A 25,698-nucleotide genomic window follows, 5' to 3' on the forward strand; every position below is an offset into this window, starting at 1 on the left:
ACGGTAAGATGACTAACAGGGCGACAGGACAGTCACACAGGGCGGAGCGCGACACCGGCTACGACCCCAGGTTCCACTGCAGAGCTGGCTTGTGCGTAGAGGCACACAAAGAAAGGTGATTCAGGCAGACATTATTCAAAAGCTACTTTGTCAAGTAACTCTGTTGCTGCGTAACCATTGAATAATGTTTGGGAAAGCTTTGGGCTTTTATTTTTAAGTTTTACTCCTTGTATTTAAGTTTTTTAAATAACAAGGTCACTAAAACTCATGCACGCTGCAAAAAACCTCATGCAGTAGTTAAGGTAAACCATCCAAGCAGTTTTTATTCATTAATATTCATAAATACACACAGCAGCTTCATTAGAGATTTCAATTTTCCTCTTCAGTTTGAATGTGGAGTATTAGGAGAGCCTTTTGCATGTCAAGGTACAGGAAGCAGAGATCACCCCTGCACTGCTACCTACATTTACCTGCTAGAAGTAAAAATTAGTTAAGTGGAAATGATTATCGTATATATTTTCTCTCTTCCTTTTGAATGTACACAATGTAACAGAGTGACAGACCTGAAATTACAATCACCAAACAAACCCAAGACAGTTGTTGTCCACTTTCATTGGCAAATACAGCACAGAGGACATTGTCTGCGGAGTGGGATGGCATCAAAGAGGAGGTGGTGGAGGCTCATTTCCTTTATTACTCTCTTTTAAATTTAGGTTTTCTAGAGCAACATCTAAAGGCATAATATCTACACAGCCCATAGCACCAAAATCTGCCATCTCCCCCCGTTCATCCTCGTCCGAGGACGAGCTCTCTTCACGAACTAAAGTGGATAGAAGGAGCTCTTGGACAAACAGGCTGCGGTCTGCGCGCTCACTTTCCATGGACTGGCGCTCTGTTTCAGACATTTTAGGATCATTCAACCTGTGTAAATGAAAAAGAAAAGATCTCATTGGTAAAAAGTCAATGAACAACGTCGTGGTCAATTTCTACGATGTCCTACCCTGTACAAGCTTCACAGGTGGCGAAACTCAGAATCTGAGACATATTAATGGAACACCTTGCTCTAATTTACCTCCTTAATTATGTTGAGATGAATTCCCCACACTTGCAGCAATACTGTTACCCCGAGGTGCAAGTCTATGCTTTAATTAGATTCAATGAGAAAAAATACATTTACACTTCTCATACTCCCTTTAGAGAAAACTGGGGTGAAAAATTTCCTAAGGAAAACAAAATTTCTAACAGATCAGATACTTGGGGAAGTAGTGGTTTCCCTAACCAAAATTTTACCAGTGGGTAGTAAAAAGAGGAAAAGTAGCAACCCTGGTCACAAAAACAAAATCTGCAGTGATTAGAATAGTCAACCAAAAAGAATCCTAAAAGTTCTCTTGGCTTTTCTCTATTATTTCCATCTAATTCTTCCTGAAATGAAGATATGTCCAGAAGACTGGGAGGGCAAACACACACACTCACACGCACGCACGCACGAGCATGTGCGCACCTACGCTTCTACCAAGGACTGTGTAACAGGTCTGACCCAAGGTTTAACGGCCCAGTATGCTCATCTGACAACAGGCACTTATGAGACCTGTGTCATGTTGGGAAATCTGGTTCGTTTGCACAGAGACTGGACGGATGTTAAGAGCTGACTTTTTATTACTAACCTGTTAAGTGACTTATGCAAAATTCTGCTTAGTTTCAGTGCTAATTTTATTTCTCTACATTTTGAGTGGCAAAGAAAGAAAGGGAAACTGGTTGGAGCACTGGGGCCAAGAAAAGCAACAAACAGGGAGAAGATGGTGACAGTGAAAGAAGTTTCAGTAGGCACGCGTGACAGGTGCTCCTCCCGGAGAAGCCAGGTGCACTCGGAGCCCAAGCTCGTCTACACCCCGCACCTGTTCCCTGCTGTCCCACCGATGCTGGAAGGCGTGGGGGCATCCCAAAGTAGCAATGGGGGAGGATACTGGGCACTCACCATGGGCTCTGCTTTAAGTGCTTTTTGTATGGATTATCTCTTTTAACTCCTACGAGTTAGGTCTCATTATTATCAACTTATAGGCAGAAGAGACTGAAGAGGTTAAGTGACCTGCTCAAAAATCTCACAGCCATCAAGTTCAAAAGCACTCAATGATTAGATCCATGGCTTAGAAAACAAAAGATCTAAATTTAAGAACTGAAAGAACACAAAAGGATCTGGAAGGTAACTACATAAAAGCCATTAAATCCACATTGAAAGGAAATGACTGATGACATTTATGATTAAAACCAAATTAAGAATATAAGGGCTTCCCTGGTGGCACAGTGGTTGAGAGTCCACCTGCCGATGCGGGGGACACGGGTTCGTGCCCTGGTCCGGGAAGATCCTACATGCCGCGGAGCGGCTGGGCCCGTGAGCCGTGGCCGCTGAGCCTGCGCGTCCGGAGCCTGTGCTCTGCGACGGGAGAGGCCACAACAGTGAGAGGCCCGCGTACCGCAAAAAAAAAAAAAAAAAAAAAAAAAAGAATATAAGAGAGTATCTAATGAAACAGGAGATTGAGCAATAGGCTACATATTCTCAATCAAAAACTTTGAAAGTGCTAAGAAATGAAATACATTCCACATCTTTAGTTTTGGAAAAGGCCTTAAAAAGAAAAACAAACTAAAGTCAAACCTATTAGGAAGAGAAAGGATGCATAGAAAACTACCTACATAGCAAGCAGGCAAACTAGAAACATACAGGCTGAGGCCCCCAAACCTTCGGAAAGCACGTAATTCTAGTATTATTGTTTTGATTTTTAGGAAAAAACTGAGAAAATGTTTCACTCCTGAGGGGGGTAGATAAAATCGGTACTAGGACTAGATGTCTTGATGGCCAAACTTCATTTGGGATCTAGAAGTAACTGCAAAGCTTGTAAGGAGCTTCAAACTGGAGTTAGCAAAACTAGTTGGCTCCATTACCAAGAGACTGGAATCTGACATAGGCACTTACACAATTGCTTTCTAAAAGGTCAACCATTTTTGGATCCCAAAGAAACTGTGTCCCACCATCAGTTCCAAGGCGACAGGAACAGGAATTGCCCCTGGTCAAAGAGACCAAAGATGAGGCTGGGGCCCTACACACATCACATAATAGCTGTATGGCCAGGGACAAGGATTTCCCCTTGGAAACATCGCAGACCCTCTCCTAGCCTTGAAGATTCTCAGCACACACGTTAATGTATTTGAAGTTCTGAGACGCCCAAGGGTAAATAAACTATTTGTTACTTAGTTTTGCCCAAACTTATTCATCAGGAAAAAAAGTTGAACATAAGTAACTATTTATATTTCTTAGAATATATAAAGTTCCAGGGAATATTTTTGGGGAAATATTGCCTTAGGTAAACCATATGAGTCAGGATCTAATGACACAATGAAAGATGTAGAAAGTGGTCTACAAATTGCAAGGTACTATGCAATATATAGTATCAGATGACAGAAAGGGGGCCTTCCAGAAGCTACAACCAGAATCCAAGGAAAGCACTCAGAGGCCACCCATACTGTGCCCTGGTTGCTTGCTGTCTGGTCTAGAGTAACTACATAGAGAAAAGTCCCAGATCAAGCTCACTGAGTCTGGAGCTCAGAAAAGAAAAACAAAACCAGAGTGGAGCAAAGGTGGGAAGATGTGTTTTCCAAAGGGCAGTGGGGCAAGACATTCATTCCACCCCCCAGGCCAGCGAACCCTCAGCAGACACACACACTGGTAGGGCTCCTTTCTGAGGTAGGTACCTAGATCTGTGGCTCTGTGCTTTCTTTACGCTGAAGCCACATTTTCTGGTAATAATCAATCAGGCACAGTTACTCACTTTGCAGAGAGAATACAAAGGTAAATTTCCCACTTGAAACTTCCGCCTTAGATCCATACCAAATGATCATAAGTACCATTAATTGGGTTTTTATTACATGCCAGATACTGAGCCAGACCATACACATACCTGTATTCCATTTCATCCTCAAAACAATTCTCATTCTAATGCAGCAAAACTCATGGGATATTATAAAACTGAGGTTTGGAGAAGTGAAGTGACTTGCCTAAGGTCCAAACTAGTAAAAGCTGGGGCTCTTGACAGGGGTCCTATTTGCAGAGATCTGAAAACATTTTTTATTCTGCATCAACAATATGTTATTTACAACTATACACATGTGCCACTGTACTAACAGAGATGTTTAAAAGCATGAGATAAAAGAAATATACATAGAAATAGTGTTTTCTTCTAACATCTAGTTGTCACACACATTACTTTTTGGAGATAACTGATATATTACACTAATTTTCTTCTTCGTTTCACAGTTTTTAACTTTATATTCCTCTCTATTCCATTAAAAGTCCACATTAGTCCAGGTTCATTATCTGCTGAGCCTACATCTACTCATTACTGCTCTTTCTAAAATTCTTTTGTTTTTAAAAGTCACATAAAATGCCTAGGAGGTCTCAGCAGAGGAACATATTTGGTTGCTAATGGTAGTTTTCAGAAGCAAATAAGAACCCTACTCCATCCAGCAGAGCCATTTACTGTGTGTACTAAGTATTTTTTACACTGTGGTGAACCATTTTTTAAAAGTTATTTTGTGTACGCTAGCCACAAAAATTTAAATTCCACTTCTTTAGAAATTCTCAGGAGAAAACCACCACATTATAAAATCTGCTCTTGTACTTTTGGATATTTCACAGCAGACTGAAACTGGCAATAAAAAGACAGCAATGTTAATTATGACAATAAATGTACCTAGTATGTCCCATATATGTAATGATATGATGTTTCCATTTTATGGGCAATAGGGAAAAGAAATTCATATCAGATGATGATACACTGTTAGAACAAGACCATCAGCATTCCTAGTTTATCTAAAATAAACTATTATTTTTCATATTTTTAAGGAAATACTGAATATAGAGTTTTGATTAGAGATCTGTGAGTTTTAATGGTTTGATCAAAGGCCGAGCCTTTAAGAACACATATAAGCACAAAAGAGAAAAGGTCATCTCAGGCTGCGCGGCGCTAATGAAATACTACTTCTCAAGGTTACGTTAATAGATGAACTACCTTGTTAAAAGAAACTGGGAATTCTGGACAGTTTGCTGACTGCTTTCTGTGTTAGCTGTGTTGGTTGTTGCTGTGGATTGTGTGATTGTAGTGGTGACACTGCTTGTGTTAGTACGCCGGGTTGTGTTGCGTGCCGTCTCCAGTTGTTGCCGTGCTGCCTGGGCGTGCTGCCGTTCTAGCTGCAGCTGCATCTGCAGTTGTTGTAACTGAGAAGCGGAAGGGCCGGAGGAATTAAGCTGTCCTCCTGCAGAACGTCTCACTCCTGATAACTGGGACAAAAGCTCTGCCAACGGAAATGAATACATTAATGTCTACTGCAATATGAGGAAAACAAAACGCTACAGGTCAGTCTTCTACCAGAGGAACATTAAAAATGATCGTCAACAGGAAGGTAACCTGTGGCAACATACAGTTTCAGCGTGGAGCTTAATACCTTTTAGGATGCCTCCTAGAGGCAAGAGTTGTGTATGTGTTGTGTATGGGAAATGCAAATACATATGAATATTAGCTCACACACAATTATTTTTAAGCAAAACATAGCAAATTGTTTTTTAAGTTGTTTGCATAATGGGCTGATTTAGTTACACTTTCTCTTAGTATTTTAGTAGGCTAAGGTGGCTCATCTACTGGTCCAAACATAACATAAATCCTCTCAACGTGAGCTCCATGAAAGCAGGGATCAAGTCTACTGTTTATGATATTCCTGGCTCTTAGAACAGCACCTGACACACAGTAGGCAAACATTTATTTAATGATTGAATGACTGTCAGAATTAAATCCAAGAGACCTGCATCATTTCTAACTGTGACGGTTGTACACTTGCCTCTGCCTTCTTTCTCTGGAACCTTCTGGTACTGCTGCTTGAGAGCCCCAGAGCACCACTGCAGTGAGGACCACCGGTGATGCCCAGTGAAGCTGATTAGCTCCTGACTGTACAGCCTATTTAGACGCTCTTGTTTGGACAAGGCTGTGCTCATCAGAAGCCAGGTGGCTCCCTGTCCCTGCCTCGTCATCTAAGTGAGGTGCAGTAGTTGCCTTCTCCCACGTGGAGGGTCTATCTGGCTTACATGGATTTGATGATTGCCCTTTCAACATTCCTAGGCTGGCAAAGCTCTTCACCATTAAAATGCATTTCCAGGGCACATTTCTGCCTTACTGCTCACTGTTGTTTTGTTCCAGGGGCTCTTAACACCATTCTTTCATATAGTCCATCACTAACATAAACTACTTTTCACTGACAGAAAAACAACTGAATGGAGAAAGTGTCTCAATTGTGAATTTTGCCCCCAGAAATCACATTAACTTTTAGAGCCTGCTACCAAAGACAGCAGGTAAATATTACTTTTGGATGAAGAAGTATTTTTTAAAATTCCCAAAACTTAGTTTTTTTGGGGCTTACTGCACATCCAAATGCCCAAAGCACATTTGGAATTAAGATTTTACACTGGCTTCCCTGGTGGCGCAGTGGTTAAGAATGTGCCTGCCAATGCAGCGGACACGGGTTTGAGCCCTGGTCCGGAAAGATCCCACATGCCGCGGAGCAACTAAGCCCGTGCGCCACAACTACCGAGCCTGTGCTCTAGAGCCTGCGAGCCACAACTACTGAAGCCAACGTGACACAGCTACTGAAGCCCGCGCACCTAGAGCCCACGCTCGACAACAAGAGAAGCCACTGAAAGGAGAAGCCTTGAGGTGAGAAGCAACTCAACGAAGAGTAGCCCCCGCTCGCCGCAACTAGAGAAAGCCCGTGCACAGCAACGAAGACCCAACGCAGCCAAAAATAAATAAATCTCTTAAAAAAATATTTTACACTGAATATCTCACATTTTAAGGAAGATTTTATGAATAACACTGTTCCTATTTTGATGACAGATTTATACTCAGCTGCATTTCAGGTACGCGTTCCACTGTATGTACACATTTCGGACTTGTACAGGCTCCCTGGACTCTCACTGCCTGCCAGTGCTTACTGTATCTTTCAGGGTCTCAGGCTACAGTGACTTCTGACATTTTGACTGTCAAACCTTGTGTTTTGCTGCTGGCTTCCCAGGTTGGCCGTGCATGAGACCAGTGACTTGGCTATGAACTACATGTTCAAATGTTGTTTTTTTTTTTTTTTAATAACTTTTTTCTATTTATTTATTCATTTATGGCTGCATCGGGTGTTTGTTGCTGTGCGCGGGCTTTCTCTAGTTGCGTCAAGCTGGGGCTACTCTTCACTGCGGTGCGTGGGCTTCTCATTGCGGTGGCTTCTCTTGTTGTGGAGCACGGGCTCTAGGCACACAGGCTTCAGTAGCTGTGGCTCGTGGGTCAGTAGCTGTGGCACATGGGCTTAGTTGTTCCATGGCATGTGGGATCTTCCCGGATCAGGGCTCAAACCTGTGTCCCCCTGCACCACCAGGGAAGCCCCAAATGTTTTTTTTTTTTTTAAATAAATTTATTTATTTATTCATTTATTTTTGGCCGTGTTGGGTCTCCACTGCTGCACGCCTGCTTTCTCTGGTTGTGGCGAGTGGGGGCTACTCTTCGTTGTGGTGTGTGGGCTTCTTACTACGGTGGCTTCTCTTGTTGCGGAGCACGGGCTCTAGGTGTGTGGGCTTTAGTAGTTGTGGCACGTGGGCTCAGTAGTTGTGGCTCGTGGGCTCTGGAGTGCAGGCTCAGTAGTTGTGGTGCCTGGGCTTAGTTGCTCCACGGCATGTGGGATCTTCCTGGACCAGGGCTCGAACCCATGTCTCCTGCATTGGCAGGTGGATTCTTAACCACTGCGCCACCAGGGAAGCCCCCTAATGTTTTTTAAAGTAAGATTTTCCCAAGCTATTAAAACACGAATGTTCCACAATACTATAGTTCTCAAATCAAGGCAAGGACAAGACACTTCTACTTGACTTTCTTCCATGAGAAGAGCTTAATTCTTTAGTCCTGTCAGTTAGTTTTCTTATCTGTGTGCTTGTGGAGGCTGAACCATGAAATTCTGCAGGTTTTTCAACTCTGAAATCTTCTATGATTTTCTTGGGTTTCACTGGAGGCCACAAATAGAACATAGATTGTTCCTTATTCTCTTATACCTCTAAGTACTTAAAGAAATGCCAAAATAATATGAACTACTTTATGTGGTCTACTTTAAACATATTTTATACTTATAAAATATAGAGGAATTTTATCAAGGAACATGTGGTGTGTGATAAGAGACTAAGAATACAAATCCTACCAGAAATTTTTAAAGGAAGCTCCACCATCCCCAGCCATTTCCTTTATTAATGTGAAACTAACTTACCAGCTATAGGATCCATGGCTTCCCTATTGCTTGGAGAATATGAACTCTGAGAAGAAGAAAGTCCACCAGTAGAACTGCTAGTAAAGTGCATGTTTGATCTACGTGCACGAGGACCTCCCAATCCCCGGCCAGGGTGAAACATTCTACGTACATGTCGAACACCACTCGATTCATCATAACTCCAAAGTTAAGGAAAAAACTCAAGTATTTCACAGAAAGAAAAAAAAAAATCACTCGAGTCCTTGCAAGATAGACGTGCAGATTTCCCAAATTATAAGCATTTTAAAATAGCACATTTCATTTAGAATACAAATGGTACAACTATATCTATGAGGGCTATTAACTCTAAAAAAGACACTCAAACATAAAGCAACATGTGAGTATGTGTATACTGTGTGTGTATGTTGTGTATGTGTGTGTGTTTTCAAAGAGAAAAAAAAGTTTCTCCAGGTGGGAAGAAGTTCCTTCCTAACACTGCCAAACGAGGCGAGAGGCACTGCCTGGTCAGACACCCAGGGTGAGACATTCTCTTACCCTCTACTCAGTATTGAATTCCGTATACGTTCATACCGAAGTAACCACAAATAATAACCAGCAATTTTTTATATTTGGTGAGAATTGTGCTAATATACAGGCTAATCAAATCTCAGTGACCATCTGTAATGAGAAACGAACAGTATAAATAATTTAAATTCAGGAGTAAAAGACTCCTTCTGGCTTAGTTTTAATCTGTTAAGTTTTTTTTTTTCTTCCAATGCTGCTGCTAAGCAGAAAACCAGATTTGAATTTCTTGTACAGGTGGACACAGAGAGAGTAACAGCACCTTTATCAAGAAGTCAAAGTTCCAGCAGCCTCGACCACCTTATACACCTGCGTGTGAGTTGCACTGAAGAAGGTCCTGAGGAGCAAAGAGCTGCCGAAACTCACGAAGACAACACTGTGCGTCCTCCACACAGGTGAGTGTGAATGTGCAAGGAGGGCGGGGAGGGGGACTGGGTGAACTAGATATTGTAGCAGGGGAGATCTTCTTTCAAAGCAGCCAATCTATGGGAAAAGAATCTAAAAAAGAGTGGCTATATGTACATGTGTAACTGATTCACTTTGCTGTACAGCAGAAACTAACACAGCACTGTAAATCAACCATACTCTAACAAAAATTAAAAAAAAAAAAAAAGAAACAAAGCAGCCAACAGACAGCTATGTAATACAGATTAATTTTTGTGTTGACTTCCCAGTTTTTTCAGCTGATGGTTCAGGAGTCACGTGGGGACAGGGTGGGTGGCTCCACCCAGGAAGCCCTCAGGCGCCACCACAATGCACACTGTTTCATGGTGGTATTCATGACAGTGGCTTGGGTTCTGCAGAAAGTGATGTGATCATCACACTTTGTTTTTAAAAAGTGTACTTTAGGAAGAGTTCCATCAAAGTAGTTTAAAAAAAAAAAAAGTTTGGGTGCTTAAGAGGCTTAGAAGCAAGTCACTCCCTCATGTCAAACAAAATTACCACACAGTAGCACTTGAAGTACCTGAAAAATCAGTTGTATTTCCAGGAAAACTGCTATGCCAACATTTTGCTTTCTAGAACTTAATGATAATACTTGTTAGTAATATAAAATGCAACACATGACTTCTCTTATTCTTATATTTTGCATAAGTTAATCTTTTCTTGGTAATGAAAGACTCATAAGAATCTTACAAAAATGCATGTAGATGATATGGGACATTCTACTGAATGGATACTAATTTCATTAGAGGCCCTTGAACTTGCTGAAAAAGTGCAGGACAACAGCACGGTTTTAAGTTATTTGCCTAGCTTCTCCATGGAGATGGAGTGAAGCATGGATCAAGCATAACTCTGGGTATTGTTATAGGATCCTTTTATACAAAATGAGAAGTGACTCTAAGGCTAAAGTATTCTTGGCCTATTTGGATTTTCATATTCTCTTGGAAAAAACAAAAACAAGCAAGCACCGCTTTCTTCATTTTGCTTTCAGTGTCCCCTGCATCTAGGAGAGAGGCAGAGTGGGTTCCTCTGTTCTTTCCGTACTTGTCCTAGCCTGGCTCAGTCCAGGCTGATATGCTAACTTCTCAGGATGGGTCCATATCTTTATCTTTCCGTTAGTTTCCACTTATCCTCCCCTAACTCTAAAGGGCCATATTTCTAATTAGAAAATTAGGAATTGTGAGCAAGGGATGGGACCTGTAGGACAAGAAAACCACCAGACCAGTTTCTTCCTCAAATAAGTCTAAGTTTGAGTTATGATTGCCAGGAGGCAAGCAAAGGAATCAGAATGAAGTCTGGCAGGGAGAGAGGTTGTGATTAGCTCTTGAATTGCTTCAAACTGCAACGAACACTAAAACCTTTACATGAGAACAGAACCCTACGTTAACAGGTGATAGTTTCAGAAAAACAATTCATAACTTGAAACCAGAAGCACCGAGTCTACAAAATTAATTTACTCTGGGCGGCCAGTAATCTCTTGGAGATTTTTAGGGAATACTGCCAGGAACTGTCATGAGATTGGTTTGGGAGGGGAAGCAGAAATGAAAGTGGGAAAGGAATTTAGAGCTGGACCTGACCTTATGCTATCCTACTCAGAGACGGGGCAGGAAATGGCTCTCTCTGGAGAAGGAAGCTCCAAAAGGGAAGGAAGCCCCACGACGCACACCTGCCCACCATCCAGCCTATAACAGGGTGAGGCAACAGAGAACAGGGGTGGCAAGCAAATACATCCCCCATGTAGTTAATGAACTAGGTTTTAACTTGGATTAGCATTTTCCTCTTTTGTACGAAAACACCCTCCTGAAGACTTATAACCTGGTCAAATTGTCTGCAAAAAAATCTGATGGTAACGAACTAAAGACGACGAGCAAGGGAACTTTCACTTACTGAGCATGATTAACGTAACAGTCATAGCAGAGAAAAAGAGAAATAAGACATTGCATCTCAACACCGAGTCACTCTTAGGAAAAGGTTAAATCAACTCAGATAGTCTGGAGGTTAGTTTTCCGCTTTGGGGATGCCGTCCTTAAAATTCATCGAAATGATAAATGTTACAAACAACTTTTCCCCTTGTTGCCTCTCGAAAGGATATTAAATCTCTAGGGGCTCTGTGTTCAAGTGTAAGATGAGCTGCAAAGTCATCCGTGACATGATTAGGATCGCCTCCAGGCAATGCCGCACATATTGGACAAATCTGAAATGAAAGTAAAGAAAGCAGGTTTACTTACAGGTGAACACTGATCAGACATCTTCCGGATGAATACTTTACTGTACATTTTACCTTGATCAGGTTTTAACCAGGCAAAAACAAAGCAGATCCTGAACTAGCGAACAGCTGCGGAGGCTGAACAAGAACCGCAGGCATCAGTGCTGTGACTCCACCGAAGCAGACGCCTGTCAGGCTCAGACAGACAATTCTAAACACACAGGTCAAATCTGAGCTCTGGCAACGACTTCCAACAGCCTGGCCGATTCATCTGCATGGTCTAGTAACACATTTTCCATAAAAATAGTTTTTTAGTGTGCTATTTAGTGCACATTCATGTCTAAGTCCAGTCTTACTGGTAAAGGCTGAGACATAAGCTTCCCTAAAGTAAGCTAGACTTGAGGGCCAACAGCCAAACAAGACAGCAAAGCTCTTACTAAAAACGCAACTGCAGGAACTTAAATACTTTGAATGTGGTAGGGTAAGACAGACAATGACTACTGATAATACGCAGATATGCTCTATCGATTCATGAATGGGACTTCCAAGGTGGCGAGTGGGTATGAGAGACCATTTTTAGAACTTTACTCCCCAGAAGGATGGGAGGTCAGAGCAGGTCAAGGAGTAAAAGACAACTTCGCTGTGGGCCTGAGGGCAAGGGACAGGAGAAAGAAGAAATGGAATAACGTGTCCACAGGCGGAGGCGGCTGGACAGGTCGGGAATGTGGTTTCTGAAGCAGCCGTTTCAACAGAAGCGGTGAAACAGGAGGCAGGAGAGGGAAGGACAGGAGGAACGCACCACTCTCAGGGGAAAGCCCCTTCCTCTTCCCGAAATCCAGCTGGACAGATGATGGCCTAAGAGTGGTAGCCAAGCCTTGAAGTGTGAAGAACTTCAACCTTAAAGGACAGAACCAAGAAGAAAGGTCTGATATCGGCCGAAGGGAGCCACAGGACCTGGACAATGAGAGCTTTCAGCTCGTGCCCCTCCCGGGACAGGAGAGCTGAGGGTGGGATTCATCTTGCCAGTACACGTGTCCTGTGCCTAACTTCTTGCACCTGGAGTAACGCCGGGCGTCTGGTCGACCTTACTGCCAGCTCACAGCAAGTGGGAGAGGAGAGCGGCGCTGGAGATGGGGCGGCAGGAAAACGGCGAGACCTGGACGGACACCACTGGGGCACGGAGGGGAAAACAAACCACTCTGAGTCCTAGAGGCTAAGCGCACACAAATCCTTATCGCTCATGACTACAAAGCAGAAGCTCCCGGACTCTGATGGGACCCCAGGTTCCTCTTAATGTGCAAACAGTCAGCTGTCCTGATGATCTGCCTCAGGACTCTGAGAAATATCTTCAAGAAAACTTAAAGTTGCTCAGGAAAAATATCATTTAAGCGAGACAGTGTGCAGAAGAATTAGGGAGGTCACGATGGGACATACTTGTGAGGCAAATGAGAGAAAGAAGTAGAGAGCTATGCCTGTGTTTTTTCAGAAGGTGCCAGAAACGTGTTTTTTTCTTTTTCTGGTGCCAGAGAGAAAAGCAATTGGATCTGTTTACAAGTTTACAGATGATCAACTCTCTCCTTACCAGGAACTTGGGTTTTACTGTCTGTACCATTCCTGTGCTGTGACACTGGGGTAGAGTCTGATATACGTATTTTACTTTTCACATGTTTCTGTCTTGTCTAGCTAGATTGTAAACTCTTTGAGAAATGCAGGACAGTGTGATTTCTTTCTTGCTTGGGAACTGTAACCAGATTTGCTAAAAGGAAAAAGACCGACAATGTTTGGAGAAGCAGAAACAACCTCCAGTTGCATGTATGAGATTTTTATCCAAAGAGAAAATAACCACCAAAAGGAAAAGGCATCTTCCTTCTAAGATATTTCCTTTTGGATTGGCCTTTGGATAAAATCTGTTTATAACCTGAACTGCACAAAGACAGCTACAGAAGTTGCAGTACTGTGAGGATGCATGTCAATGAACTTAGATGAGGAAAGTCTCCTTGAGAACATGCATTCCTGAAAGGAAGACAGAATGGGAAAGGACAGATACCAAACATACTAAGAATGTCCTAATAGGACTGATAATCTCCTACAAACTAGAAAAGCACCTTTGAGTTAGGGATGTAAAATAGAAGGAAAATCAAGATCCTTCAATATTGTATATTAATTTCAGTTCTGTAACTCAAAATCTTTTCTACTTCACTGTAGGGATAAGGCAGGATGAAGGTATTCAGAGAGAATACTTAGAGAGAAATAACACAAACGCAAACACTTCTCTAGTAACTAGGGATAAAGAATTACCAAGGATAAGGAATTACTGGGGTAGGAGGACCACCTAGTTTGGCAGCTGGCACAGAAAAATCAAGAGGCTAGATGAGAACCAAGTGGAAGATGCTGTGACTCTTGGGGCCACATGAAGCTAATTCAGATGCAGACCTGGAAGGGAGAACTAAGTGCTGATGGGACTGGAGGCCCGGTCACGTTACAAGTTTTTACATTTTATACTTAGCAAGCCAACTTATGTTTTAGGATGAAAACCTTGGTAAATCAAGGTTGTACTTTCGAGAGATAATGGAGGGAACAAGAGGAAGGGAGAAAAAGAAGAGCAAAGTGGGGCAGGAGAAACAGAGAAGAGGTGGGAATAGAGACAGACGCCACCCTGCACCCAGGAGCACAAACGCAGCTTAGCTCTGAGTGTGTCTTTACTTCCCAGAGATGGTACCTAATACCTTTTACAGGACAGGCAAATTCCACACAAAGGATAAGCTATTAACCCTAAAATTATGAGCCTGTCAGCATTAATAGTTATCATACTTCTACCACCACATGATATAGAAATACCTATCACCTGAACAAGAAAATTCCATTAATTTTAAGCTAACACATTGGCTTAAAATTATGACAACACAACACTGTAAATCAACTATATTTCAATAAAATAGAAAATCAAAAAAATTACAACAATTTGTCAACGTTAAGGCTTACTGAATTGGCTTAAGTCAGTGCTTCCTAAACGTGCTAAGGATATAATTCATCTGGAGCATTTGTTAAATATATAGTTTCCTACAAACGTATGGACACCAAGGGGGGAAAGCGGTGGGGGGAGTGGTGGTGGTGGGATGAATTTGGAGATTGGGATGGACATGTAGACACTAATATGTATAAAACAGATAGCTGTATAAAAAATAAAATAAAATAAAAGAATATATATATATATATATATATATATATAAATAGTTTCCTAGACTCCTGCCTAGAAAGTGATTCTAGGTTTGAGAATCTGTATTTTGACAAGGGTCCCAGTTACTTTATAATTAGAAAGTTTGGTAAATACTGCTTGAATATACAAAGGTACTGAAAAATAATACTTACCCTGTTGTATGAAACACCAAATGTTGTCCTTAGCCACCCCTCCCCCACATGCTTATCCACAATGTCCTTGCTATTCTCAGTCTTAGCAAATCTTTGCTATTGCTTGAGTCATCCCCTTCTGCGTCATCCTGCCACCGAGGGTCACCATCAGTCCTGCTTGTTACCTGCAGCACCTTTGAAGCCGTTACCCGTGTACTGAGGTGAGACCCCCAGGCCAAAAACGTAATGGAGTTTCCATTTTTCCGCGTGTTCCCAGTGCAGGATGCCAGTGAGTAACCAGTCAGTGCAGATTCTTAACACCGGTGGTCACCTGTGTGGCCAATGTCTAGAACATACCTTCTGAAGTTACTATTCAACATGTAAATGCTAAGTCACTACTGAATTTACAAAACCTTTTTCCCTGTGACAGGCTATGTGCATTAAAAAAGAAATCTAAAAGCAAGCGCCCCATACAATTATCAACCAGTCTAAAGCAAGTTCGGATTTCCCCCAGCTTCTTTCTTGAACTCAAAAACCCTCTCCAGGTGGCATTGTCTGGCTACTGTACAGTGCTTTAAAACAACAAGAGAGGAGGATTTAAGTGCCTATGATGTGGTGAGTTCTTTTCCTCTCTCTCTCTCCCTCCTTTTTTTGGATACGCTTCATAATACACTTCTTGCCCATTCTGTTCACTGCTACAGAAAAACGCATTTTAAAAACTGCCTATCTGATCCAGCATATAACCTGGCCTTCACTGAAGCTAGACTGCAGCATTAGAGAGACTGGTCTTTCACCAAATTCATTCAGCAGCTGCTGGGGAGCTAGGTAGGTTCTTCACCATGAGGATGATCCACTTCGATGCATCATCTCCTTAGACCACTTGAAACTGCCCTTGAACTCAGATTCTGGGACACCATGCTTCTTCTCAACAGCAAACACCTTAAGTGAAATAACTGCCTTGGCAATCGTCATTTGTTGACTAGGTTTCTGGATCACAAACTTGATAAACTCATTTATTTCTCTGATCTAATTTTACACCCATGAGAAACATTTTCCTTTTGAGAATACATGTTCAAAAGCTGTGATTTCCTTACATCATCTTCTATTGTTACTTTCTGGTGATACCAAATGTCTGAGGCATCATTTCTCTGATGATCATGGTCTTTTAACAGGCAGCAAAAGCTTCTTTGTAATTGCTACCCTTTTTTGATCCACGTTCATCCACATAATCATTACGATTAAGTTCATCCTGTTTCAAAAGAACTATAGAATCACTCAACCCCCACCATCCTTCCCTTCCCAAATGAGAGCCTAGGTGCCATGATGGTGGAGAAAATGTCACTCCTCTGTCCAGAGGCAAACACTTCTCTTTAGTGTCCACCGAACCAAGTGGACAAATATTCTGGTTTTAAAGGTTCTCTGCTATCTGGCTTCACTTGGCTGATTCAGTTTTCCCACAACTTCACACAACGATCAATGCCTCACCATCCTCTCCACCTCCGGTGTTCTTTCTAACCCTGCATCTAGGTTCATGTCTCTTCCCTTGAGTAATACCGTTCCTTCCATGCTGTCCACTTCTTGAAGTAACACCCATTTTTCAAGGCCTACCTCAAGTTACAAAGCCCTGACTCCTTCTTGCATTTTTCTCCATTTGTGTCCGAAGAGCTGGTTTGGTTTTCAGACACGCTATGAAGTCTGTGTGGGGAGAGGCCACGTTTTAAATTTATTATGCTGACAGCCATCGTGTTTCACTCCAAGAATCTGATGACTTCGGAAAGCACTACTTCACACTTGACGTATCAGATGTAATGTTCTTGGTTAATAGTTGGAGAGACACACTGAGAAGTTAGGAATACGTGAAGTCTTGAGAAAGACCAGCAAATGTTTCCCCAAGCTGTCCTTAATAGCTGACCCAGGCATGACCCAGAACAGCCTTTCTTCTGACATCATCCGTCTGAGGGCAAAGTAAACATGGTGCCCCACCCTGACCCATTTCCTCCACCACAGCTAACAACTCAGTTAATTTCTGCTCAGGCACCCACACTTTCTCTCACACACTAGCCCTTCTGCAGCCCCCATCCTCCTCTGTTTCCCTGTTTTTTGTCTGGTCATTGCTTCAAAACTCCTTCCCCCTTTTCCATTCCTCATTCCTTTATTACAGCTGTGAGCCAAGTTATGAAGTTAATCATGGTTGAAAAGATTAAAAGTAACAGCCTTGTATCTGAGGAGTTATAAGTTCTGAAGCAAAATTAAAATGCAGTGAAGAACCTGCCCACTGCCATAGCTCTACTGTCTTCAGAAAAGCTCTGCTTATTTCTTTATCCTTATGTGAATGTGCTGTTTTTCCCCAACACAAGAAAGAACATAATTTCAAGCCAAATAATTTTCCTGTGTTGTTTAATACTATGCTAATTTTCTAGTATAAGGTTACCTAGGTTTTCCCAAGCTAGCTTTGAAATCAAAGTTCACTACATGATGTGTTCTGGCAACTTATGTGCTTACTGTGCTCTGAGTTCCAAACCAGGTGTCCAAAGGACATTTACAAAAATAGCCTCTTTTAAAAGTTGGGGTCTTCCTTTTTTACGATATTTATGTAGACTATGTAGTAAATTCAAATACAAACATTTTAGTAAAGGTTTGTGAGTGTCGTTTAAGATAAGGGCAACTTCTGGAAGTGCGACAAGCGTACCTTCTCTTGTGCTGCTCTTTACAACTGCGTCCTAATTGCTGTAAGTTAAAGGACTTACGCTGTGAAGTCCAGGTAAGCTGGTAAAGTTAAAGTTCTGACTGGTTAAATTTGCCATACTGTATAATTTTGTTACTATGGATTAACTAATTCATTAAGTATTTACTGAGTAAATACTTAGGGACAATTCATGTCTGGGGCACAATTTGTGTCTCTCCTTTTGAGGAACTCTTAAATTCAGCTCTAGAAATACCACGGGCTTGTTCTGTAAGGCAGATTTTCTGATCACCTGCAATTCAATGGAGGTGTTTTTAACAAAGTTTCTTTTACTGAAAGGTGGTGACCCAAAGGAGCTATTATAATTTAAAGCCATGACATACAAAACCCCTCACATGCATTATATTTTAATCCTCATACTAAAAACAGAGTTGACATTCTACTGAATTAACAACTGCTAAGGCTAACTGATAACTCCAGGTTTTTGGATCTCTTGTGTAATTAAAGGTAGTTTATCTTATAAAATCTGAAGATATAATGAAAATAAGACCAGAGTGAAGTTTTGCTTTGAGGACGTACCAAAAGCACTAGTGGAAAATCTGTGCTACATGGTCAACAAACTCATTTTGGGCCTTCTCTAGAACCATCTGAATTGTAGCTACATGCACCTTAGACATCCGTTTTGTCAATACAGATACAGGTTCTTTCAAGACCCGAGTGATCACAATGCACAACCTGATTATAATCTGATTCTCTGCTGCTGCAGTGGAACACTCAAATTAACTTATAATTAAGTATAAGATACTTCATACTGAATTTATTTTTCTCCTCAGTTCCATTCTCCCCATTTTAATGCTTTGGTTGGAACTGTCACCTGCTTCCAAAGAGCAGCATTTAGAATGTTAGGGAGTTTCTGTTAAATACAAAAATTCCAGCTTTCCTTACATTTTTATATATGATTTAAAAGTACTAAATAATTAAAGTTTGGTTTTAAACATGTTTCTTGGACATAGATTTGAATTACATGTGTACACTGATGTCCTGGGAATTCATAACACTTGAAAAAACATAATTTAGCCACAATGAAAAATAACTCCAAAGGGGTCAGGGCGCTCGCATTTCTTTATCCTGTTCACAGTTCACTCTGAATATGCGCGCTCATATCCATGAGTACTTAGGAGAAAAACCCCAACGTAAGCGTTACTGTTTCCACCTATCCTGGGGTAAGCTATGTATTTCCCCTGTAGACCTAGAGAAAGAAAAGGAAACGGGCACCTCCTGTGGCACAGTGTGTCAGTAAGCACCTGCGAGCTGCAGGGAGACACGCACGGGGAGGCAGGGCCCAAAGCCAGCGGCAGTTTTAGTAAAAAGTCAGAAATGACTCTGCGTCAGTTCGTGGGTTTATGTTGTTTATAATGAGTTTCGTGTCTGGCAATGACAGAAGCTTTGTATGCTCTCCTCAAGAGCATTACACGTTTGTCAAGTGAGGCTGAGTTTGGTAGGATTTCCTAGAAAAAATAACCTCAGCTATGAAGACCGAGACTGGCGTCTTCAAAAAATCTTCTTAACCAGTTTCTCTTTTTTTTAACCTGAGGGGCACGATGGGGAAAAAAGGGATACCAGGAGAAGAGACAAGGCCGGAAAGTGTTTAAAGGACTTCTGAGCTACCTTATAATTTTCCAGTAGTTGCCAGAGAGGTCCCGTCTTTAATTTATACCCCCCCTCCCTACAAATCTTCCTGCAAGCCCTGCAAGAAGAGGCCCCACTTCTAGGCACGGACTTGAAATTAGCTGTCCAGACACTGAACTAGACAAGCCAGCATTTCACAGGACAAAGAAGAAACCAAGCCAGTGGCCAAAGGAAAAAAGAACTCACAATGAACGTCTCTGCCCCTGCCGCTCTCTTACCCAGCGCTCCCCGTCATATTGGGTTCTCTTCCCATTCTGAAAACTGCCTACTCACCCTCCCCTACAGGAGTTTACTTCAACACAGAGGGAAGTACAGAGCAATGGAAACCCTACCCAGGATAACAACATACTCTGAAATACCAGGCACGACACCTTCTTGGAAAAGCTTTGATTACCTCATTTTCATAATATTCTAAACGATTCCCCTCCTGGTTTTCATATCACCTTAAGGAATGGATCTCTTATAGAAATATCTTTTAAAATACCATGACACACACATAAATTGAATTATCCTGGAACAATCTGGAATCCCCAACATGTCTCCTATCATTTCCTTCTGTGCTATCAACTCAAAAATCTACTGGGAAGCCAATGGCTGTATCACCCTTAAAATCAAAAGTATTTACTGACTTCCGGGTAAGATGGCGGAAGAGTAAGACGCGGAGATCACCTTCCTCCCCACAGATACACCAGAAATACAGCTACACGTGGAACAACTCCTACAGAACACCTACTGAACGCTGGCAGAAGACCCCAGACCTCCCAAAAGGCAAGAAACTCCCCACATACCTGGGTAGGGCAAAGCAGAGAGATTCCCGCACAGAGGAGCGGTGCCGAGCGGCACTCACCAGCCCGAGAGGCTTGTCTGCTCCCCCGCCGGGGCGGGCGGCGCTGGAGCTGAGGCTCGGGCTTCGGTCAGAGCGCAGGGAGAGGACTGGGGCTGGCGGCGAGAACTCAGCCTGAAGTGGGCTAATGTGCCACAGCTAGCCGGGAGGGAGTCCGGGAAAACTCTGGAGCTGCCGAAGAGGCAGGAGACTTTTTCTTCCCTCTTGGTTTCCTGGTGCGCGAGGAGAGGGGATTAAGAGCGCCGCGTAAAGGAGCTCCAGAGACGGGCGCGAGTCGCGGCTGAAAGCGCGGAGCCCAGAGACGGGCGTGGGACGCTGGGGCTGCTGCTGCCGCCGCCAAGAAGCCTGTGTGCGAGCGCAGGTCACTGTCCACACCGCCCTTCCGGGAGCCTGTGCAGCCTGCCACTGCCGGGGTCCCGGGATCCAGGGGCGGCTTCCCTGGGAGAACGCACGGCGCGCCTCGGGCTGGTGCAACGTCACGCCGACCTCTGCCGCTGCAGGCTCGCCCCGCACTCCGTGCCCCTCCCTCCCGCCCGGCCTGAGTGAGCCAGAGTCCCCGAAGAGGCTGCTCCTTTAACCCTGTCCTGTCTGAGCGAAGAACAGACGCCCTCCGGCGACCTACACGCAGAGGCGGGGCCAAATCCAAAGCTGAGACCCAGGAGCTGTGAGAACAAAGAAGAGAAAGGGAAACCTCTCCCAGCAGCCTCAGAAGCAGCGGATTAAAGCTCCACAATCAACTTCATGTACCCTGCATCTGTGGAATACATGAATAGACAACAAATCATCCCAAATTGAGGAGCCAGGAGTCAGTGCTGTGCCTCTGAGGTGGGAGAGCGAACTTCAGGACACTGGTCCACAAGAGACCTCCCAGCTCCACATAATATCAAACGGCGAAAATCTTCCAGAGATCTCCATCTCAACACCAGCACCCAGCTTCACTCAACGACCAGCAAGCTACAGTGCAGGACACCCTATGCCAAACAACTAGCAAAACAGGAACACAATGCCACCCATTAGCAGAGAGGTGGCCTAAAATCATAAAAAGTCCGCAGACACCCCAAAACACACCACCAGACGTGGACCTGCCCACCAGAAAGACAAGATCCAGCCTCACCCACCAGAACACAGGCACTAGTCCCCTCCACCAAGAAGCCTACACAACCCACTAAACCAACCTTAGCCACTGGGGACAGACACCAAAAACAACGGGAACTACGAACCTGCAGCCTGCAAAAAGGAGACCCCAAACACAGTAACATAAGCAAAATGAGAAGACAGAAAAACACACAGCAGGAGAAGGAGCAAGATAAAAACCCACCAGACCTAACAAATGAAGAGGTAATAGGCAGTCTATCTGAAAAAGAATTCAGAATAATGATGGTAAAGATGATCCAAAATCTTGGAAATAGAATAGACAAAATGCAAGAAACAGTTAACAAAGACCTAGAAGAACTAAAGACGAATCAAGCATCGATTAAAAACACAATAAATGAAATAAAAAATACTCTAGATGGGATCAATAGCAGAATAACTGAGGCAGAAGAACGGATAAGTGAGGTGGAAGATAAAATAGTGGAAATAACTGCTGCACAGCAAAATAAAGAAAAAAGAATGAAAAGAACAGAGGACAGTCTCAGAGACCTCTGGGACAACATTAAACGCACCAACATTCGAATTATAGGGGTTCCAGAAGAAGAAGAGAAAAAGAAAGGGACTGAGAAAATATTTGAAGAGATTATAGTTGAAAACTTCCCTAATATGGGAAAGGAAATAGTTAATCAAGTCCAGGAGGCACAGAGAGTCCCATACAGAATAAATCCAAGGAGAAATACACCAAGACACATATTAATCAAACTGTCAAAAATTAAACACAAAGAAATCATATTAAAAGCAGCAAGGCAAAAACAACAAATAACACACAAGGGAATCCCCATCAGGATAACAGCTGATCTCTCAGCAGAAACTCTACAAGCCAGAAGGGAGTGGCAGGACATACTTAAAGTGATGAAGGAGAAAAACCTGCAACCAAGATTACTCTACCCAGCAAGGATCTCATTCAGATTTGATGGAGAAATTAAAACCTTTACAGACAAGCAAAAGCTGAGAGAGTTCAGCACCACCAAACCAGCTTTACAACAAATGCTAAAGGAACTTCTCTAGGCAAGAAACACAACAGAAGGAAAAGAACTACAATAACGAACCCAAAACAATTAAGAAAATGGGAATAGGAACATACATATCAATAATTACCTTAAATGTAAATGGACTAAATGCTCCCACCAAAAGACACAGACTGGCTGAATGGATACAAAAACAAGACCCATATATATGCTGTCTACAAGAGACCCACTTCAGACCTAGAGACACATACAGACTGAAAGTAAGGGGATGGAAAAAGATATTCCATGCAAATGGAAACCAAAAGAAAGCTGGAGTAGCAATTCTCATATCAGACAAAATAGACTTTAAAATAAAGACTACTAGAAGAGACAAAGAAGGACACTACATAATGATCAAGGGATCAATCCAAGAAGAAGATATAACAATTGTAAAAATTTATGCACCAAACATAGGAGCACCTCAATACATAAGGGAAATATTAACAGCCATAAAAGGAGAAATCGACAGTAACACAATCATAGTAGGGGACTTTAACACCCCACTTTCACCAATGGACAGGTCATCCAAAATGAAAATAAATAAGGAAACACAAGCTTTAAATGATACATTAAACAAGATGGACTTAATTGATATTTATAGGACATTCCATCCAAAAACAACAGAATACACATTTTTCTCAAGTGCTCATGGAACATTCTCCAGGATAGATCATATCTTGGGTCACAAATCAAGCCTTGGTAAATTTAAGAAAATTGAAATCGTATCAAGTATCTTTTCCGACCACAATGCTATGAGACTAGATATCAATTACAGGAAAAGAGCTGTAAAACATACAAACACATGGAGGCTAAACAACACACTACTTAATAATGAAGTGATCACTGAAGAAATCAAAGAGGAAATTAAAAAATACCTAGAAACAAATGACAATGGAGACACGACGACCCAGAACCTATGGGATGCAGCAAAAGCAGTTCTAAGAGGGAAGTTTATGGCAATACAATCCCACCTTAAGAAACAGGAAACATCTCGAATAAACAACCTAACCTTGCACCTAAAGCAATTAGAGAAAGAAGAACAAAAACATCCCAAAGTTAGCAGAAGGAAAGAAATCATAAAAATCAGATCAGAAATAAATGAAAAAGAAATGAAGGAAACGATAGCAAAGATCAATAAAACTAAAAGCTGGTTCTTTGAGAAGATAAACAAAATTGATAAACCATTAGCCAGACTCATCAAGAAAAAAAGGGAGAAGACTCAAATCAATACAATTAGAAATGAAAAAGGAGAAGTAACAACTGACACTGCAGAAATACAAAAGATCATGAGAGATTACTATAAGCAACTCTATGCCAATAAAATGGACAACCTGGAAGAAATGGACAAATTCTTAGAAATGCACAACCTGCCAAGACTGAATCAGGAAGAAATAGAAAATATGAACAGACCAATCACAAGCACTGAAATTGAAACTGTGATCAAAAATCTTCCAACAAACAAAAGCCCAGGACCAGATGGCTTCACAGGCGAATTCTATCAAGCATTTAGAGAAGAGCTAACACCTATCCTTCTGAAACTCTTCCAAAATATAGCAGAGGGAGGAACACTCCCAAACTCATTCTACGAGGCCACCATCACCTTGATACCAAAACCAGACAAGGATGTCACAAACAAAGAAAACTACAGGCCAATATCACTGATGAACATAGATGCAAAAATCCTCAACAAAATACTAGCAAACAGAATCCAACAGCACATTAAAAGGATCATACACCATGATCAAGTGGGATTTATTCCAGGAATGCAAGGATTCTTCAATATACGCAAATCAATCAATGTGATACACCATATTAACAAACTGAAGGAGAAAAACCATATGATCATCTCAATAGATGCAGAGAAAGCTTTTGACAAAATTCAACACCCATTTATGATAAAAACCCTGCAGAAAGTAGGCATAGAGGGAACTTTCCTCAACATAATAAAGGCCATATATGACAAACCCACAGCCAGGATCGTCCTCAATGGTGAAAAACTGAAACCATTTCCACTAAGATCAGGAACAAGACAAGGTTGCCCACTCTCACCACTCTTATTCAACGTAGTTTTGGAAGTTTTAGCCACAGCAATCAGAGAAGAAAAGGAAATAAAAGGAATCCAAATGGGAAAGGAAGAAGTAAAGCTGTCACTGTTTGCAGATGACATGATACTATACATAGAGAATCCTAAAGATGCTACCAGAAAACTACTAGAGCTAATCAATGAATTTGGTAAAGTTGCAGGATACAAAATTAATGCACAGAAATCTCTGGCATTCCTATATACTAATGATGAAAAATCTGAAAGTGAAATCAAGGAAACACTCCTATTTACCATTGCAACAAAAAGAATAAAATATCTAGGAATAAACCTACCTAAGGAGACAAAAGACCTGTATGCAGAAAATTATGACACTGATGAAAGAAATTAAAGATGATACAAATAGATGGAGAGATGTACCATGTTCTTGGATTGGAAGAATCAACATTGTGAAAATGACTCTACTACCCAAAGCAATCTACAGATTCAATGCAATACCTATCAAACTACCAATGGCATTTTTCACAGAACTAGAACAAAAAATTTCACAATTTGTATGGAAACACAAAAGACCCCGAATAGCCAAAGCAATCTTGAGAACGAAAAACGGAGCTGGAGGAATCAGGCTCCCTGACTTCAGACTATACTACAAAGCTACAGTAATCAAGACAGTATGGTACTGGCACAAAAACAGAAAGATAGATCAATGGAACAGGATAGAAAGCCCAGAGATAAACCCACGGACATATGGTCACCTTATCTTTGATAAAGGAGGCAGGAATGTACAGTGGAGAAAGGACAGTCTCTTCAATAAGTGGTGCTGGGAAAACTGGACAGGGACATGTAAAAGTATGAGATTAGATCACTCCCTAACACCATACACAAAAATTAGCTCAAAATGGATTAAAGACCTAAATGTAAGGCCAGACACTGTCGATCTCCTAGAGGAAAACATAGGCAGAACACTCTATGACATAAATCACAGCGAGATCCTTTTTGACCCACCTCCTAGAGAAATGGAAATAAAGACGGAAATAAACACATGGGACCTAGTGAAACTTCGAAGCTTTTGCACAGCAAAGGAAGCCATGGACAGGACGAGGAGACAACCCTCAGAATGGGAGAGAATGTTTGCAAATGAAGCAACTGACAAAGGATTGATCTCCAAAGTTTATAAGCAGCTCATGCAGCTCGGTAGCAAAAAACCAAACAAACAAACAAAAAAAAAACAAAAAAAACAAAAAAAAAAAGAAAAAAGTATTTACTATCTGATTTTAAACAAGTAAATATGCTCAAAATAACTATTATTAAAAATGTGCAAAGACAGCCAAATACTAAAGATAGTAAAAAAGTGATTTATAAAAAAGAAAGTGTTCTGAGTCAAAAGTAATG

The 25,698-nt window shown here is 41.8% G+C and overlaps 1 protein-coding gene across 1 annotated transcript in view; it reads right to left on the minus strand.

The window, feature by feature from the left end:
• Positions 1-297: 297 nt before the first annotated feature.
• Positions 298-25,698, minus strand: part of KCMF1 (potassium channel modulatory factor 1) — a 77,515-nt gene continuing 52,114 nt past the window's right edge. The window contains exons 4-7 of the mRNA XM_060117601.1: positions 11,429-11,530; positions 8,335-8,509; positions 5,061-5,343; positions 298-921 (exon numbers count right to left, since the gene is read on the minus strand). Coding sequence (XP_059973584.1) covers positions 660-921; positions 5,061-5,343; positions 8,335-8,509; positions 11,429-11,530 — 822 coding nt within the window. The 3' untranslated portion in view covers positions 298-659. The remainder of the gene's footprint in view (positions 922-5,060; positions 5,344-8,334; positions 8,510-11,428; positions 11,531-25,698) is intronic.

This window comes from Mesoplodon densirostris, chromosome 14 (genome assembly GCF_025265405.1).
Source record: "Mesoplodon densirostris isolate mMesDen1 chromosome 14, mMesDen1 primary haplotype, whole genome shotgun sequence".
In the NCBI taxonomy this organism is placed as follows: domain Eukaryota; kingdom Metazoa; phylum Chordata; class Mammalia; order Artiodactyla; family Ziphiidae; genus Mesoplodon; species Mesoplodon densirostris.